At 44.8% G+C, this 18212-nt stretch overlaps 1 protein-coding gene, 1 long non-coding RNA gene and 11 other non-coding genes across 26 annotated transcripts in view; 2 read left to right on the top strand and 11 right to left on the bottom strand.

Moving 5' to 3' along the window:
* LOC107516295 overlaps nt 1-13636 on the bottom strand; it is a 24489-nt gene extending 10853 nt beyond the window's left edge. For 6 of the 11 annotated variants that reach the window (XR_004955164.1, XR_004955161.1, XR_004955162.1 and 3 more), the window contains exons 1-9: nt 4553-5178; nt 4336-4366; nt 3771-4136; nt 3403-3444; nt 3088-3126; nt 2914-2943; nt 2667-2728; nt 1940-1972; nt 1717-1758 (exon numbers count right to left, since the gene is read on the bottom strand). This is a non-coding gene — a long non-coding RNA (uncharacterized LOC107516295). The other 5 variants (XR_004955157.1, XR_004955159.1, XR_004955158.1 and 2 more) reach the window with 5 other exon arrangements.
* Nucleotides 1604-1680, bottom strand: LOC118613224. The gene has a single exon (XR_004955353.1). It is a non-coding gene; the product is annotated as a small nucleolar RNA SNORD81 (small nucleolar RNA).
* LOC118613226 lies at nt 1824-1901 on the bottom strand. The gene has a single exon (XR_004955355.1). It is a non-coding gene; the product is annotated as a small nucleolar RNA SNORD47 (small nucleolar RNA).
* LOC118613231 lies at nt 2544-2623 on the bottom strand. Its single transcript, XR_004955359.1, has one exon. It is a non-coding gene; the product is annotated as a small nucleolar RNA snR60/Z15/Z230/Z193/J17 (small nucleolar RNA).
* Nucleotides 2791-2874, bottom strand: LOC118613225. Its single transcript, XR_004955354.1, has one exon. It is a non-coding gene; the product is annotated as a small nucleolar RNA SNORD79 (small nucleolar RNA).
* LOC118613240 lies at nt 3198-3262 on the bottom strand. Its single transcript, XR_004955368.1, has one exon. It is a non-coding gene; the product is annotated as a small nucleolar RNA SNORD78 (small nucleolar RNA).
* On the bottom strand, nt 3515-3574 carry LOC118613229. Its single transcript, XR_004955357.1, has one exon. It is a non-coding gene; the product is annotated as a small nucleolar RNA SNORD44 (small nucleolar RNA).
* On the bottom strand, nt 3873-3940 carry LOC118613239. The gene has a single exon (XR_004955367.1). It is a non-coding gene; the product is annotated as a small nucleolar RNA SNORD77 (small nucleolar RNA).
* On the bottom strand, nt 4203-4284 carry LOC118613222. Its single transcript, XR_004955352.1, has one exon. It is a non-coding gene; the product is annotated as a small nucleolar RNA SNORD24 (small nucleolar RNA).
* Nucleotides 4441-4503, bottom strand: LOC118613241. The gene has a single exon (XR_004955369.1). It is a non-coding gene; the product is annotated as a small nucleolar RNA SNORD75 (small nucleolar RNA).
* Nucleotides 4875-4954, bottom strand: LOC118613227. Its single transcript, XR_004955356.1, has one exon. It is a non-coding gene; the product is annotated as a small nucleolar RNA SNORD74 (small nucleolar RNA).
* ZBTB37 (zinc finger and BTB domain containing 37) lies at nt 6138-18212 on the top strand. 4 transcript variants are annotated; one of them, XM_016155908.2, is made up of 4 exons: nt 6138-6337; nt 7416-8372; nt 9800-9899; nt 13035-18212. In XM_016155908.2, exons 2-4 carry the CDS (start codon nt 7450-7452, stop codon nt 13521-13523), a joined length of 1512 nt encoding a protein of 503 aa, XP_016011394.1. In that variant the 5' UTR covers nt 6138-6337; nt 7416-7449; the 3' UTR covers nt 13524-18212. The 4 variants fall into 4 exon arrangements, with proteins under 4 accessions (XP_016011394.1, XP_016011392.2, XP_036090512.1 ...); XM_016155906.2 differs by lacking the exon at nt 6138-6337 and having other exon boundaries at nt 7332-8372; XM_036234619.1 differs by lacking the exons at nt 6138-6337; nt 13035-18212 and adding an exon at nt 10748-10798 and having other exon boundaries at nt 7332-8372.
* On the top strand, nt 12101-12219 carry LOC118613001. The gene has a single exon (XR_004955327.1). It is a non-coding gene; the product is annotated as a 5S ribosomal RNA (ribosomal RNA).

Genomic DNA, 18212 nt, shown 5'->3' with positions numbered 1-18212 from the left:
TGAAAGCAAAAGCTTAATATTTGTTGCAGATTTCTTTCCTCTTTTTAAATCGCTACTTGGTTATCATGGTTAAAAATGAAACACATCCTTTGCAATTCATGAACTTGTCAGTTTACAATTTTAAAAATCTTAAGCGCTACAGTAGGTATACAAAATGTTACAAAAGCATGAACTGGTTAAGTGGTATCTGGAGTTCGGGACATCGTTCCAGCATTTTCCTCTGAGAAAAGCCAGTCTTTACAATCCTCAGTTCTACAGACCCTGCCACTTGCTACCTGGCCATGTCCTCCCTCACTCCTCCCCCTGCTCCACGCCCCAGCGTCCTGGCCTTCCTGTGCACCAGCTGGTGTCCAGGCCTTTGCCCTAGCTGCCCCTGGAGCCTTCCTCAGGTAACAGCGCTGTTCACTCCCTAGCGCTGGCTTCGCTCTGCTTCCTTTTCAGGGATTTTCCCGACAATCTGATGCAGAACGAGCCCCCTGCCAGCGCCCCCAGCCCCTTCTTTTCCTCTGTAGCACTATTCACATTATCTGATACACATTTCACTTGCTGTTTAACTGTCACCTGTGTGGTCTAGTAATTTTATCATCTTTTTATCCACAGAATCTTTCACCACCCACGTATTGAAAACACTACTAGTGCTTTTTAAGTATACTAGAAATGACCCTTGATTTATTGCTTGTCATCACTGCGGGTAGCTCCCTACCAGCCATGAGTTCACCTAGTCATCCAGGCCAGACCCTCATGAAAGGTCCCTGCTGCACATTGCTTTTGTGCAACTTCCCCTTTTGACAGCCATCAAACTTCCCACTCACCTGATCACACCCAAATCTTTCAATATTGACCACCTATTGAATGACACGATTGTAATGTCTAAATCCCTCTCATGGGCTTTACAGCCTAGTAGAAAAAAATGTGGCACAGAAACACAGCCAGTGCAGGCGACGGTGCCATTTCCCAGCCTAAGTGCATATATGCCTCAATTCTTTTTGCAAAATCATTACTTCTAAATACTGACTTTCTACAGACAAGGGCATTGGAATCAGTACTAATAGCCTCAAAAATGTCAAGTCCGTCCCAGTTTTTTGGGGCTTTCAACATGCATCTTTTAGGGGAGATCCAAAACAAGCAGTTACTCATCCTACACATCACATTTCGGCTGTCAACACTTGCCAGAGACTCGCTGGCACAGCACTTATCACAAAGGGAGATTTCTCAATTTCAGCACTTTCTATACCACTGCTGACATCTACTGTTCTTTGCAATTTTACCTGTGTAAGCTCGTGTTTTGCCGATTCAGCTGCCCATTTAAGGGAACCACTGAGGAAGGACTGTACTTTCATTCAGCCAGTTGGATACAGCCAACTGGCTGTATCCTTAGTGACCCTAGTGCCGTGGTGTCTTAACAAAGATGTCCTATATTCTTTCATGCCACTAAGTTGAAATAAGCAAACTTGGACAGATGACTTAGAAAAGTTTATTAAAATTCATTAATTGTTTGATAATTTATCTCACGAGCATCCAATCATCCAGCTGCCTGCAAGGACAAAACTATTTTTAGTCATATTTCCATATTTCAATTCTAATAGTATTTATAAAGTATACACAGAATATCAGATCTTCAATTATCATCAAATAATCAGTGAGAGAGTTCAAGTTGGGGTGAGATCATCATTTATTCTGGAGAAAGACAATAGTTATCAGTAGTTCACGGCTTACCTTTCAACGGGCCAGCTGTATTGACCGCTGTCAACAAGTGCCCTATAAAGCAGAGATTACACATTAATCATGGTAAAAAGAGCTGGTGTGATGCTCGTTAGTAAAGTAACCTCAGAATTAAAATGGAACGGTTTTAGAAGTGATATCATTCTAATTCATTTGGCAGAATCATTACATCACCGGTTACATTCTAATTTATCATATATACCAAAGACTGACTTACCTTGAAATCTTAAATCTTTAGTCACAGGCCTGCCTGTTTTGATGAGGGGGGGAAAAAAAGACATTAGTTGGAAATTTGCCCTAATTTCCTCCATTTTTACAACCCATTAACTACAAAAAACTACATTTAGGGTAGTAAACCTATTCTTACAGTACAGTGGTGGATGTCTCATAATACATTTGTCCAAACTCAGACTACACCACCATGAATGAATCCTAATGTAAACTATGATCTGGGGTGGCAACAATTTGTCAACGTAGGTTCCCAATTTTAACAGAAGACCCACTCTGGTGGCTAAATATTGACAGCGAAGTGTATAAGCACAGGTTATATGAGAACTCTATTTTGTTGAATTATGCTGTGAATCCAAGTGCAAACTAAAACTAAAAAATAAACTAAATAACTCCATCTGGTATTATCTAGATTTATACACCACAAAAATTTTCTCACAAATGTGTATTAACCTGTACTTCTCCAAATGTCACCTCTTAATCGTTAAATTACACTTGTATATGAGACATCAGCTATCCAAACCCTGATGTTTTTTTGTGCGTTAATGGCTAATTCCCCTTTTTTTGAGGTTAGAAATAGCAATTGTTGCAGCCAGATACATCAGATAGGAGCGAAAGACAATATGGTTCATCACTGTTTGTCTGCTGAACTATGTTATCATCATTGTATCGGCTCTAAACCAGTTAACAAAGAAATAAACTTGAAATTACTACACCTTTGTTTAAAAATTCTTCTCCAGGCCTTATAACCAGCCAGACTCTTGACAACTCCTCACACCTGCAGAAAAGTATTCAAATTTATAACAGGTACTAATAGGTAAATTTCTAAAATTTTCCAGGTACTGTTTCAGTTTTTAAAAATCTTCACTCTTTTTCAGAGAGATTCCCATCTGTTTTAAATTTCAAAGATCATCACTAACAGCATCTTGCTCAATAACTAAGTAGAATTAATAAAACACATACCTTCACATAAATGGTCACCATAATCTGCACCTGAAAAAACAAGTATTTCTTTAGACTACTTTTCAAAACTACAGTGACATTCCAACACCACAATCACTCCAGTCAACATATACTAACAGCAGCACATTTCGATAATACCAGTACCAGAACCCAAATGTTTTCTCCATATCTTACCGAAGGCACGACATCCAGATAAAAACGCGTATCCATTAGCTAAAAGAAAAATGACATGTCATTACCGTTAACATAACACTGAATTCTTCTCTGCGTTACTTGTCACAGGGTTCTTCAGTGTTAAACTCGTCTACATGCTTATTTCAGGTCAGACATTTGATCAACATCATTACAAAAACCCCGTTCTGAGCAAGCGTTAACATGCATTCACTAACCAAACACGGTGTTAGTAGCTTGGTAGTTAAGCACTGTGCTTTATCAGCATTCTCAGTAAGTTTTGAGCCTACTAGAATGTTCTTAAACATTGGTACTTACCAAAAATGGAAGCCAATCCAGACACGTCAGACTCAAGTACACCTAGGAAATAAAAGCGGTTTTACGATAGCCAAAGACGAATTTCCTTTTCGCAAATCCCCAAAATGCCTGAAATCAGGTAGAGCTAATAAGACCTTCACTTTCAGTCAGTATTTGCTTATCATCATACAGGCTTTGCTTTTACAAATGACATCTTACCAACAATAGCAGGACAAGGCTGTCTAGCATTTAATGCACTTAGCACACCATTCAAGCACGGAACCAGTATGAGCGCTTCCGATGCATTGGAAGGCAACCCTAAAACGCCACTGGTGGCATCTTTTGTCGTGACTGCCCAGTTATTGAAGTTCAATTCTAATTTTACTTACCACTTCAACTTCCAGTTAATTCTTTTTAATGCCTACAAATAAAAAAGCTAGATTTAGTAGTGGTCTTTGCTTATGCCATTACCAGCAAACCAGTTTAATACCAGACACATCAGACAAATGGTACATCTCGTCACAAGTCAATCTGCTGAACTATGCAACCATCATAGTATCTGTTTCTTTGGGTGTCTCGCATAAATATGAGGACAGAAGTTCACGTTTGAAAAGGTGGAGAAAACTCGAAACATCAGCACCGACGTGACAATCTATTAACTCCTTAAAAAAGTTGAAAAGTACTAAGTAAATATGAACTATCAAAGTTTCATACCTGTCTGCCGACAATCAAGAATGATGCTTGAGCTTCAGGCCCTGGGAAGAAACAGCTTCGTGTAAACTTAGGTGCAGTCTCTATGTTCTCTCAGTCACCTTTTTGTGTGCCTCAGTTAAGATAATGGTGGTAATAATTCTCGTCATTCTCACAGTCAAGAGTAGCAAATAAAATGTCATCATTGTGGCACGTTCAGAGGACCTTTCGCCCACCCCCCTCAGGAAATTTCAGTGAGCTTACCCTGGCGGCCATTCTCATTCCTTCGGTACAGCTAGAAAAAACACACAGAACATCGAATAAAACATACTGTGAAGCCAAGTTGAACAGTAACATCCTAAGTACTTAAGCCTCAGAATAGTATTTTTCAGAAATCCCTTCTGTCCACTACTCTTAAAACCATCACAGGCTTAACAAAAAGACCACCTCGAAGCAGCTTTCGTTTTCCCCATTTATTTACCTGTCCATCAGAAGCCATCAAAAGCCACACTGCATTCGCGCCTAGCATCATTCCTAGGGAAAAGATTAGAGTTTAGTTCATTCTCCTCCAAATTAGGATTATCATTTCAGTATCACCTACGCAAGTTGCTTACGCCATCCATTTCACGACAACAGTCACTTAAGATACAAAGAACTGAACAAAGAACTACTGGAAAAATAATGGTGCACCGCACAATTCCGCGACGTAGAGACCCACGCGGACCACCCCAATGACCGGCATTCCTTTAGGACGCGGCTCCCGCCCAAGTCATTGGCAAAGGCCTCCTCGAGTGACTCGGCACGCGCCGCCATCAGAGCTGTTGGCATTCATCAACAGTCTCAGATGTCCCTACCAACACAGGCTTCATCAGAGGCAGAGCACGAGAGCCGAGGTTTTCTCGTTTTTCGGCCCAACAACCCGAGCAGCTGAGTTTAGGCCAAGCCCGCACCCGACGCGCAATCCTCTACCATCCTCATCTTGCGCGCCACGCAAAGGCCTGAGACTGGGCTACAAAAGCCGGGCAGTTTAAGGCAATTTGAACTGCCAAAACCTGACAGCCTCGAGCCGAGAACCGATTTAGCAAACGCAAAACAGAGAAAAACCACACCTACCAGCGGCGACTTCCAGCCCTGAAAGACCGAGATGGCGTCCAGGCGCCCGTATATAAAGACGGCGTCCCGTGACGTCATGACGCACGCTCCGCACCTGCGTCGGCTTCGGCTCCTCCCCTTCTCCTCCCTCAGTCTCCTCCTCCCCGCCCTCTGAGCCCGCCCCTTTCCCCGCCCCCTCGGCGTCGGGGGCGGGGACACGATGGCCCGCGTGACGCAGGGCTCCCACCCTCCCACCGACCGAGTGGGAAGAGGAGAGAGGGGAGGGGGCGCGAGGGACGGAAAGGGCTTGGGGAGGGGGAAGGGGGGCGGTGTGAGGCGGAGTGATTTCCTTCCGGCACGTCGCCCGCTCCGGGGAGGGGGCGGGGGGTTTCACTTCCGGGACGGTGTTGCGGCCCATTCCGGCCCATTTCCACCCCCGGAGGTAGGTGCTGCTCCTCGACTGGGCTCTGGCCCCACACGCCGGCCCCGCCGCCCTGCCCCGAGGCCGCCCTGCCCGCTCTCCGCCGCAGCCTGCCCCCGGGGTGCTCAGCCACCTCCCTTCACCCCCCGCTCACAGGACCCGGAGACCTTCCACCCCCTTGGCCCCGGGCCGGGCTGAACCGCCGGACCCGCCCCCTCGCCGGCCCCTCCCTCAGGACCCCGGGATGGGCGGCCCCCTCCCCCACGGCAGCGCGGCCACACCCAGACGCACACACCCACCTCCGGGCAGCGCCCCGCCCGCCTGCGCCTGCCGCCTGGACCCGGTCCTGGGGCGCCGCCCCCTTCCCGGTCCTTCGCCCTCACCTGATTGCTCGCTGCCTGGCCTCACGCCCTGCTCCCCTGTCTTCCTCGGCTCCTCGGTGACATTTCGCCGCTCAGCCAGTTTCGGCTCCCCACGTTCTCTAACGCAGACGAAAGCCACTCAAGTACCGGAGTGGCCAACCCCGTGCCGTTCCCGATTCTCCCTCCTGCAGCTCTCACCCCTCCAGTGCCGACGGTAGAGAAAGACCTTGCTCCAGGGGCTTCCTCCTCCCTGGGGGATTGCCGGGCAAGAGCAAACAAAAAAGGCGCTGGTGTGGGCTCCAAAATAAACACATCTGAATTCATGATGGCATCGACAGAGGCTCTTATTGGATTAAAAGTTTTCAAACAAACAAAAACGCTTTGGAAAAAGGTCAGATTGGCTAAAGAAGGTTCTTGAAAGCAGTGTATACACTTCCCTATTTACTGATGAGCGTGTTGTAATTGCGGGGCAAAACTGAGAGCTCGTCAGGATAAGTTCCAGAAGTTTCAGGTCTTAGATTCTAACTGTGTAATGTAATGCCTTATAAGCTTAACATAAATGGAAACACATTGGGCTCAAGGCAGTGTCTCCCTACTGGGATTTATACAGACTGTTCTCAGCCCCTGAAGATTGTTAGGTGCAATTATAGGCTTAGTGTTCCAGCTATTAAAACTTTTTTTAATGTAAAAGTATTGGCTGTACTTGGTAAATGCTCTATTTTTTTTTTTTAACCAGCTTTAGGGAACTAATTTTCAGAATCAAAGTATCACCACCACCCTGAAATTACCAACTTTGAATCGAAGTAGAGGCAGGTATACCTACCCCTTCCTAACTCTGAGAGTGAACTTCAGGTTCTCTGCATCTTGATTGAGTCCCGTGGCACCTTTCCTAACCTAGAGTTTGTCTCAGAGTTCTAAACTAAAAGCCTTTTTGTGAGGGCTGTGACTCTAGGTTAGAAATAATGGCTTGCATTCTTGTGGGATATTAGTGGCTTGATACAATAATAAACATAACGCACAACATATAAAATATTAACAGGGATAATCAAACCATGTGTATAATTTATTTAAAAAACTTCATTTCCTCCAAAAAAGTTGTCACAGGATTTTATTTTAGCGTGTAAATACCTTATGATTAACACTTAAAAACTGTCACAACTGCTTTTTCCCTTCTCTATTCTGTTGAACTTTGTTTTGACGTTGCATAGCTTATTAGCAAAGTATGAGCATAACTTGAATTTTTAGGAGTCTCACAATCACTTTTTGGATTTCACAGTATCTACCTGTGAAACCTAAACTGAAAACCCTGTTGGTACTTTTCCAGATCTGAACATGAGGCAGGTATCTCTCTTTACTGGGAGATTTTGAAATTTTACCAAATAATGTTTTTTGAATAGGTCTGAATTGGAAAGCATGGGGGGGAGGGAAATTATAATGATTAACAAGAACACGGTTTCGTCTCTCAGCAGGGTTGAATGCCTGCCTGCACCCTCAGGCCCGACCATGGAGAAAGGTGGTAACATACAACTGGAGATCCCCGACTTCAGCAACTCTGTCCTGAGCCACCTAAACCAGCTGCGCATGCAGGGCCGGCTCTGTGATATCGTGGTCAACGTGCAAGGACAAGCTTTTCGGGCTCACAAGGTCGTGCTGGCCGCCAGCTCCCCCTATTTCCGGGATCACATGTCCTTGAATGAGATGAGTGCTGTCTCCATCTCAGTCATCAAGAACCCCACTGTTTTTGAACAGCTCCTGTCTTTCTGTTACACGGGGCGGATATGCCTGCAGCTGGCAGATATCATCAGCTACCTGACAGCCGCCAGTTTTCTGCAGATGCAGCATATCATAGACAAATGCACACAGATCCTGGAGGGCATTCACTTCAAAATTAACGTGGCCGAGGTTGAAGCAGAACTAAGTCAGACGAGGACAAAGCATCCAGAGAGACCTCCAGAGTCTCACAGGGTCACACCGACTCTAAACCGCTCCCTCAGCCCACGGCATAATGCCCCAAAGGGAAGCCGGCGAGGGCAGGTCAGTGCTGTGCTGGATATCAGGGAGCTGAGTCCTCCCGAGGAGTCCACCAGCCCGCAGATAATTGAACAGAGTTCCGACGTGGAGAGCCGGGAGCCCATTCTCCGGATCAACCGGGCAGGACAGTGGTACGTGGAGACGGGAGCAGCGGACCGAGGGGCGCGCAGTGATGATGAAGTGAGGGTTCTTGGAGCCGTGCACATCAAAACTGAAAATCTGGAGGAGTGGCTGGGGCCTGAGCATCAGCCTTCTGGCGAAGATGGGAGCAGTGCCGAGGAAGTCACAGCCATGGTGATCGACACCACGGGCCATGGTTCCGTAGCACAGGAAAATTACACTTTAGGATCTTCGGGGGCCAAGGTGGCTCGGCCGACGAGCAGTGAAATAGACAGGTAAGTTTAGTCTTGGCTGCCCGTGGCACGGCTGTTGTGCAGACGGCGCGGAAGCAGCCCCCTGTGTGCTGGGCATCTTCCTTGCTTGATATTCTTGGCCAAAATGAGTTGATGTGGGGGAAACTGGACGTGTACCAAAAGACTTGCATTCTTATTTTTTTTAAGTGGAAGCTCCTAGTCCTGCAGTATTCAGTGCTGTGAGAACCATGGTAAAAGTTAAGACACTTCCATGAATCAGAACAGCATCTGCAGCCACAGTAGAATCCGTAATTGCCAGGGCTTCTTCAGAATTTCAGGCAGGGGACCGGCCATCAGCTGGGACCTGGCGGCTTTGCCCTTCCTCAGTGTGGGTGGCCTCAAGGCATTTTCCTTGCCTTTGTAACACTGTTTTATTTTCTTTGTCCCCACCTATGAGATTAGAGGAAGCAAGGTACCAATAGTGATTGTTCTTTTTAAATTAGTGTATCACAGTACAAAAATGCCAAAGAAAAACTTTTTGGGTGTTTTTTCTTCCTTTTGTCACTTGTCACTTGAAGATGTCTTCCTCCCTGTCATTCACTGGTTACTGCTGCTACCACAAGCCTGAGAGTATTTTTTTTAACCAGGGCTACCCTGCCCTATGCCTCTTATTTCTCTTTCTAGTACATTGCAATTGTTAGAACATTCCTTTTCAATTTTAATCTAAGTAAATTGAAAGAAAGTCTCAGTTGAAAGAAAGAACTATTACCAACTTAGATTGGTAATATTCTTTTCCTTCCTTAAAAATGAAGTAAAATTACATGAACAATGAAAACTGAAAAAGCTACTGCTTTGGGTCACATCTGGTCTTAAGAGACGTGTGTCACAGAAATTCAGAGGACATGCTCTATCCATGTCAGGTGGCCTGCATTTGAGTATCCTTTCTGGTATCCTTAAGAGTTAAAACATTCTTGCACGCAATACTTATTGTTCCCCTGTGTTAGCACTGTATCAGACTAGCTAAAATGCAAAGACTTTTCATCTGTGTAATTTATATTAACAGTCTGCAATATATAACCACTTATCGTGGGGCCTGGGGGAAAGAACAGCCAAAAACCTGATAGTTACATAGAAGAAAGAGAGTTATAGACCCAGTTTTAATTGATCTTTTTGTGGTCTCCAAGTACTTACGTAAGAGTAGAAGCTTATATTTAGCCTGAGCTTCACTGGGTCATGTGATATACCTGCTGTGTCATTTTGCATGTCTTAAATTCACTAGCGCAAGCCTTTTTTGTCTTATTAGAAACCGTGTCCTATATAGTTACTCCCTGAAAGTATCTCTTAGTAGTCTGTTGTTCAGCGCGTTCCCCCTTCATCAGGCCACGGGCTAGGGAGGGCAGACGTCACCATTTTTCAAGTTCCTCGACACTACTTTTCTATTAGTCCCCTTTCTGCTCCTCTTCCGACAGATTTAGCCCCTCCGGCAGTGTCGTCCCCTTGACGGAGAGACACAGAGCCCGAAGTGAGTCTCCTGGGAGGATGGACGAGCCTAAGCAGCCCAGCTCCCAGGTATGTAGTTGTGGACGTAGGATCGCTGCGGTGGCTGGAGAAATTGCCAGTGTGCGTGAACAGAATACAGTGAACCAGAAAGGAACGATGCGGGAGAGGGAGCAGTGGCCCTGTCCAGTAAGCACAGTGTCTGATTACAGTTTTCTTGGTTTGCTTGTGAGCATGCAAGAAATAGATGTTCAGTGTCAACGGAATTTGAGAAGCAGAAAAGATGAGATTGTGGAGCCCTTGTTATACACCCAAACTACAGCTCTGAGAGTAGCGATAGAAGACAACCCCCAAACTACATGCAGGTCATTTAGGCCCTGGGACGGAGCGAGTCTGATTCCGTAAGCGTTGAGTATAGCACTACGTAATTACCAATTTATGTAATACCACATATGTGTAAACAAATTGCTTCTGCATTTTTGTATATGCATTTTTATATGCTTGTATCTTTTCACGTATTTTTTTCTTGACTCTTTTGGTAAACTAAAATGTTCTAGAAAGGGTAGGAATGATGTCTTCTGTTTTCTTTGCAACTCTCCTTAACAAATACTGTAAGTAGTTGGTTGATATTTTTGTTTGTTTTTCCTCACAGGTCTCTATCATTGAAGACTAATTTTTTAAAAGATGGTGAACTCACCAAATAGAACATAAAACACTGTAAACACTTTTGCCCTTTAAAAGGAAACACTCGTGGATTAAGATGACATAGCTCAATTTTTTTTAGCTTCTGCTGTCTTGTTTAGTTTATTGGATATTTAAACATTGGATTTTTATTGTATATATAGTATAGTAACATCAGCAAGACAGACTATATTTACAAACTGTATTTACAAATTATCGTACCAATTTTTCCCTACCAGAAATGGAATCGTAACTATTACAAGAGAACTTTTTAGTTTTAATAAAGTGTTGGAGAAAATGTTGGGAGCTTGGAGGAAAAGTAAGTTTACTTATATAATTAGGGCCCTCTTTCTCCTCATCTCTCAAATAGGGTGTGACGACCAGACCACGGGGCAGGTGACAGTTATGCAAATAAATACAGCATTGAGACACTCACAGCTTAGGGGGCATAAGGTGAACTAACAGAATACACAAAACCGAGTAGATAAGACTCCAGACTTCAGTGACAGGCTTGGGGGAAGAGACGTGCTTAACAGGCTGTTAGGGACTCAGTGTCCCCTTAGGTGTTATTCAGAAGAGTTTAAATGCAGCGTTTAATGAGATAGAGAACTTGTGCCACATGTGGACAGAACAGGGACAAAAACTGCAATTCTGCAAGGGTGTTTACCTGACTGAAGCAGAAGGTACAGGCTGTAAAGAACTGGAAGATAAGTAATATTTCCTGGTGACAGTAAGAGATGAGTTGATGTATGCTTTAACTTATATGCAAGTTTATTATGGTGAGTGTGCTGACTGGTTATTTTTTCCCCGCCACATGGACTTAAATTACAGTGAGAACAAATTTTGATAGACCCGAAATGCTTCCTGATTTCAAGGGTGATTAAACTGGAACAGACCACTGAGGGCACTTCTCCACTCAAAACCAGGCTGTGGCTTTTTACTCTTTCTACCACGCGAAGGTTAAATGGCTTGGCCTAATGTTCCAAGTGATTGATAATCTTTCTAACCCAGCTTTTCTCACCACTCACCAGCATTCACTATCTGTCCCACACACGCAGACTTTCTCTGTATGTCAGAACCACATCAAATTCATTCGCGTCTCTGCACCTTGTGTCTAGGATGCCCTGTTCTTCCCAGGTGTATCTGGGTCTGCCCGGGGCCCAACTCCTGTTCCCATACACCCGAACTAGCCCGGTCCTCTTTGATCTCTCCTTGAACCACTGTAGCATTTACAGGTGGCAAATTTTTCCTAATTTTCTCCCGACTCATATAAATTATTCCTTTTTCATTCGCATTCGTTCTGTGTCTCCTAGGTTGAAATTTCTTTGAGAGCAAAGTGCACATTTTCTCATCCTGGTTTCTGACATTGTCTTATCCAGCGCCCTAGAAAAAGGAGTTGTTTTACCACTAAGTCATTCTGAATAACTAAGATTTCTTAGCTGCCCGATAAAGAAGTAGCTACTAAATAGGGGATTACTTAATTGCCTCTGAAATTCCCAGTTTTGGAGATTTTTAAATTAATGAGTGAAATCAGAGGATTTTTGAAGTCCCTTCAATTCTTTGAGTCTCTGATTAGTGATTGAAAATTAGGGGTCTATGGCCTTGCCACCCTGAACAAGCCCGATCCGATCTGATCTCGGAAGCTAAGCAGGGTCGGGCCAGGTTAGTACTTGGATGGGAGACCACCTAGGAAGACCAGGTGCTGTAGGCGTTAAAAAAAAAAATTTAGGAAGGTGGATGGCTGTGAAGCCATGCCAAAAATCTAGACTGGTATTTGTTTTGGGAAATATGGAAATCATTGATGTGGAATTTATTCATTATTTGGAATAATTCACTTAAAAAATAGGGAACACCTACTACATACCAGGCACTGATGAAGTTCAGGGATGTTCTGCGATGCACAATGCGCCTGTGGTGACAGAGTTTACAATCTAGTAGGCAGTTGCCAAGGAGCAGGGGGGCCAAATGATCCACCTCTCAGTGACAGGACCAGGAGGCAGCCATTTTCGTCCTTGCTTCTTTTTACAGTTTAAAGGAATATTCAGTTTCTTAGTCATACTAGCCATATTACACATGCGACTAGTAGCTACTGTCTTAGATGGTGCCACTAAATGAACATTTCCATCATCATAGAAAGTTCTCTTGGACCAGCACTAAGTACCTTCCTAACTGTCTAGGTATAATTGCATATTAGAGTCCAAGAGGATGGTGTGGGTGGGCTTAGCTTCCCCTGTTGCTGTGAAATAGAACATTGGCGGGGGGGGGGGTGCGGGGGGCTGAGAAGCATGCGCTCTGTGAGCCGTAAAGTAACCTGACTGTCTCATTCTGTTATGGTGACAGAATATAGCATTCTCAGATTTTTTAAAAATATTAACATCCTTATTTTTGGGTAGTAATTTCTTATTTAGATCTCTACTGAAAATAGCCGTATAGCTTAATAACAGAGGTAAAGTAGATTTGACTTCCTCTGCTATATATACTTAGCAGTATGTGTTCTTTTGTGCTTGTTGCCCTCACCTGGCACAGGTAGAAGAGTCGGCGATGATGGGCGTGAGCGGCTATGTGGAGTATCTCCGGGAGCAGGAGGTGTCTGAGCGGTGGTTCCGGTACAACCCCCGTCTCACCTGCATCTACTGTGCCAAATCCTTCAACCAGAAGGGGAGCCTGGACCGCCACATGCGCCTGCACATGGGCATCACGCCATTCGTCTGCCGCATGTGTGGCAAGAAGTACACGCGGAAAGATCAGCTGGAGTATCACATCCGCAAGCACACGGGCAACAAGCCCTTTCACTGCCACGTTTGCGGCAAAAGTTTTCCCTTCCAGGCCATCCTGAATCAGCACTTTCGCAAAAACCACCCTGGCTGTATACCCCTGGAGGGGCCGCACAGCATTTCCCCCGAAACAACTGTCACATCTCGAGGACAAGTCGAGGAAGAGTCACCTTCACAAGAAGAGACGGTCGCTCCTGGGGAAACCGCCCAGGGCTCTGTGTCCACCACTGGGCCAGACTGAAACATCGAGGGGGAGAGGGCAGAGCCTCTTCCCCTTTGGGCCGTAAGCAGCCAGCATCAGGGCCGTGGGCTGGTACTTCGACTCACAAAACGCCACGCCACCAGATCGGAAGATGTTCCCAAGATGTTGCCAAACTCGAGGACCAGCAACACACACAAGCACTAGAGGCTTTCCCCCTCCTCCTTCCCACCTCACACTTTGGAAAATAATCAAGCAAATCAACTTTCTAATTCAGGGATCAACAGCCTTGGTTTGTTAACTTTATAAGAAATTTTTTAACAAAACAATGACAAACGGTCATTGACCTACCAGTCATGTTTGAACACTGTACTTTGGTCCATATCATCCTAGTGGCTATAATCGCCCAGATCTAAAAAAAAAAAAAAACGCAGCAGGAGCCTCGAGCATCCGAACCAGCCGACCACAAGAGAAGGAAGCAATCGCGGGGGTGAGGAGGGGTGCCTCACTTCCTTCCCTGCCGGGACATGCAGTTTCACATTTCAAGGGAAAAAAAAAAATCCTGGTGCTCCTCGTTGTCTTGAAAGGTTAGACCTTACCTTTGCCCTGACCCGGCATCTCATGCTCTGCGGGACTGTTTCGTGGGAGCAGCCACCCTGGAGCAGTGCGCTAGTGCGCAGCGGCCCCCGAAGCACTTTAGGCAGCTGGACGGGAAGCTGGGCAGCGGTGTTGCAATAGGTACTGCTCCACTTGGGGGTTTGCGCGCTGGTCGAGGTGAGGGGAGCAGGGAAGGAAGTCTTTGGTTTGCAAACGTGGACCGGCACAGAGCCGCCTGCAGGTTACTGATCGGTGTTTGTAAACCTTGGCTCTCCAGGTGGAGGTGGCTCTAGCGCAGATGACTTAGCATGTTAGGCTGACTACCAAAGTTTCATCCGATCTCCTCGGCTCCTTGTTTCACGTAACAGCAATATTGTACATCAGAATTGTCACTTTCCAGTGAAGTGAGCCTGGATTGTATTTTTAAATCCGCAGGTCTCCATATTTGATAACTTTTATACGAAGTTTTAAACGCATTTTTTTCTGCAGTATTGCGGTTGAAGAAATTCAACGCTCTGGTTCTTATTGCAACCACAATTCCATTTCCTTCTACATGTGTGAGAGTTTATATTTTCAGTCCATTAGAAGAACCTCACTCAATCCATGTCTCTTGTCTGCAAACCTAGTAAGTCATAAACCAACCATCGGCAAATTGCCGGTGACTCCAAGAGCTTTGCATTTTAATAATCCAGTACAGGGCATTTACCAGAAGACATCATGCACAATCATGTTGCAATAAATTGATCAAAGCATCAGTTTTGATCAGTTTGGGTTACTTAATCATTCCTAAGATTTTTAAAACTTCAAGGGACTTTTTTTTCATAATTCTGGGTATTTCAGAGATTCTTAATCCAGCACTGAGAGTCGGAAAGAATTTACCAGAGTTTCGGATGCCCTGTCTTGCATGCAGAGAATGAAGGAGGATTATTAATGGGTGCAGACAAGTACATGCTTATAAGTTGCAATGCAAATAGAAAACAGATATCTCTAGCTTCTCTTAATGATCATTAATTTTTAAAGAGCACTTAAATGCATAGTGGTTTAAAAAATTGTTTGGTGCAGAGGCGCAGGTAACTGTCAAAGAGGTTTGGGGGAGGGGCTGGTTATGCTTGCACTGGCGAGCCATTCGTGAGAATGCTGGTTTCTCCCTTCCTGAGAATGCTTTGTGATTATGTGCAAATGGGGTAGAAAAGATGGCATTTCTTTGATGATAGAAAGTTAGAGAGCGAAGGGAAACTCCTGAGCAATCTGAGAATTGTACATATACTCACAGCTGAACAGTTATTTTCTGGAAAAACATAGAATCGCGTCTTGTAATAGGAATGTAACGATGCCTCCCCTTAAACACAGTGTCGAAGCTGCATTTTGTCTCTGGAAGACGCAGACCGGGGCATTCTCTTCAGTTGGGCAGCAGCTCGACGGGGTGAAAACTCTCCTGGGGCCATTTGAGGGACCAGCTCTGCTCTGTGGCCCAGAAAAGGTGGAGTTGAGATTAAACTAAAATCTTTAGGTAGACATTGCAACCAGTGATCAAGCCTTTCAGTGGACGGACTTTGCCGTTACAAAATAGGTGAGAAATGCAAAATATGCTGCTTCAGATGGAGCTTTAAACCTACCAAAAAGAGATGAAGTCCCTCCTACTTTTGTGAAGTAGTATTCTGGAAAGTTCTATATTGCTTTTGTTAGTTTCTTAGATTTTATGTGAGGAAATAGAGCTTTTCAACTATTACCAAATTGTAAAGGTGAAGTGCAGTATTTCTGTGAAGAGAAACCTGGCGGCACTCGGCACTCGTCAGGACTCTATCCGGGGTTAGCAACAGGTGAATGACGTAGAGACTGTCTGCTGGAGAAGTGCTCCGAGGGCCTGGCGGGTCCCCCTCCCCTTTCATTCACTTCTGTTGGCTTCTGCTGCATCAATACTGTGAATAGAGTGCCCCTGGGTCATCCGGGACCGGGTCGGCAAAGTCACGTGTGCTGGTTCTCTCCTCTTCATTAGTCTGGCCCAGAGCCACGAGATTCTTGGAAATTCAGGCGGGGCCAGCTTTTAAACAAATTCGAGTTTCTGAAAGCAATTTTCCCATAGATGTTATTATTCTAAATACCTGTCCGAGATTCCCATCCAGGTTCACTGTGACATTGTCCTAGTTCTTAGCTGCCGTCACTGTCAGGCCATAGGAGTCAGTAGCATTCTGTCTACATCAATGGTAGCTGCATTGTGCGCGCAGCGGATACCTCTCGTAAGAGCGAAGTACACGGTCTTTAGCTAATGCTGAAAACTCATTACCAGATGTTGACTAGCACGTGTCCCCTTGTGAAGGGAACGGCGTTGGCAGTGAGAGCTAGCTCACAGTAAGTACTTCAGGGCCGTGAAGTGGCCTTCGCGGGGACTGTGTGCGTTCCGTGAGTGGCACTCCACAGCAAAGGAGCCACCCGGCATTCTCAGCAGGAGAGGGAGGGCGGCGCGTCGGCCTGCTGTCATTCCCAGGGGAGCCTTTTCTTCTCTGGACTCTGGCACCAGCATGGCAGCCCGCGTTGGCGTGAGCAGTCACTGTACCTGGGCAGGAAGGCTCTTTCTCACGACCTATTTTCTCTCTCCTCACAACCATTCTTACCTCTGAACTGAGTTGAATTTTATTTTATGTAAGATGCAAACTATCCCCAGGCCGTTTCATTGTGCCAGAGAGTTAAAGCTAATCTGAATGTGTAAAAATAAATTAGTTATTAAGGGATAAAGATTGGAAAAGAAGGGAGTTAGTTAAAGAAAGTGTTCTTGTTATTTTGTTTTTCGGTATTTTTTAATGTTTCCAGTTCTCTGTACGTCAGTGAAACAGGGTTTTCCAAAGATGGTATGACAACAGAAATAAATGATTTTCCTCCAAACTCCATAGTCGAAATTTGGCCGTGTTTGGAAGAGTGTAATAGTGAACTTCATCCCTAACAGCTGAGTAGCCTTTGGTCAAGAAATAACTTTTTAACAGTTTTAGCTGTTACTTGACACAAATTTTGTTCAACTGGTGAAAACTCCATTTTATTTGACTAGAAAATCTAAAGGAATTAAAGCAGCCGGTAATGGAAAGGAAAGGAAATTGAATAAAGACAAAAGTCTTCTTAATCATAGTAGAAAGCCATTTAATTGGGAAGGAGCGGGCATCTTGGAAGTTATTTTTTCAGAAGTGACAGATGTGGTTTTTTTCTCTTCCTCAGATGTCCTCCTTATCTGTGTACTTATGTGTTCAAGGAATAACAGAGGAGTCTTTGAATTTAGTCCTTGAACATAGAGCTCTTATGCCATATGGGAAAGAGTGCAAAGCATTAAGGTATTTTAGTTGCTGAGATTTGGAAAAGGGACGGCAAGCAATTGAGTCAGGTAAACCCCTAACCTTGAGGATGCCCCTTAGCCCAGTCTGTCCCTAGGACTTAGGAAGTGGATCAGGGATCAGGGAACTCCAGCCTCCCCCCCACCCCCACCGGCCAAATCCTGAGGCCACCTGTTCGTGTAAAGAAAGTGTCAGTGGAATAAAGGCTGCACCTATTCATTCAGGTGTTATTTGTGGCTTCTTTCTACTGTAATGCAGAGCTGAGTACTTGTGACAGAGACCTCAGGGCCTGCAAAGCCTGAAAGTACAGTATTTACTATCTGGCGCCTTGACCAAGAGTTTGCCGATGCGAGAATTAGATCTGAAGGAATTACTCCCAAATTTGTTAATCCTGCCATTTTGCCTTTATTCGGCTCATGTTGCCATGTGTCCATCGGTCTCTTGAGAGAATTTGCCGTCTTTGCCTGGCTCCTTTGCTCACGGTCGTCTTTGTGCCCCTGAATGGCTCCCACTGCTGGAAGAGCGTGTAGAACAGGCCCTGTGAGTTGACCTCGCCTTGAAGGTGCAGGTAGATCAACTTATAACGGTAGTTACAGATCCAACAAAGTTATTTTAAAAAAACAATTCCCATGTATAATAATGGAAAGTTAAATGAGTACCATGTTTACATAAAATACTATAAAAAATGTTTTTATAAGTAAGTTTTGCCATTCCTCTGAGTTAACTTGAACTGATTTGCATAATGACGGCAAGAATGAATTTATTCCCACTAGTGTTAAAAATGTATTTCTGTAATGAATAAGTGGTTTGATTCTTA

The sequence above is a fragment of the Rousettus aegyptiacus genome, unplaced genomic scaffold, assembly GCF_014176215.1.
Source record: "Rousettus aegyptiacus isolate mRouAeg1 unplaced genomic scaffold, mRouAeg1.p scaffold_m13_p_17, whole genome shotgun sequence".
NCBI classification, from domain to species: Eukaryota; Metazoa; Chordata; class Mammalia; order Chiroptera; family Pteropodidae; genus Rousettus; species Rousettus aegyptiacus.
Note: the sequence above shows the minus strand (reverse complement) of the source record. Positions and strands in the feature narration are given on the sequence as shown.

Coding starts and splice junctions, on each gene's coding strand:
- ZBTB37 (XM_016155906.2), top strand. CDS start 7,360: ATGGGGGGGAGGGAAATTATAATGATTAACAAGAACACGGTTTCGTCT. Junction 8,373..9,799: donor ACGAGCAGTGAAATAGACAG/GTAAGTTTAGTC, acceptor CTCTTCCGACAG/ATTTAGCCCCTCCGGCAGTG. Junction 9,900..13,034: donor CTAAGCAGCCCAGCTCCCAG/GTATGTAGTTGT, acceptor CACCTGGCACAG/GTAGAAGAGTCGGCGATGAT.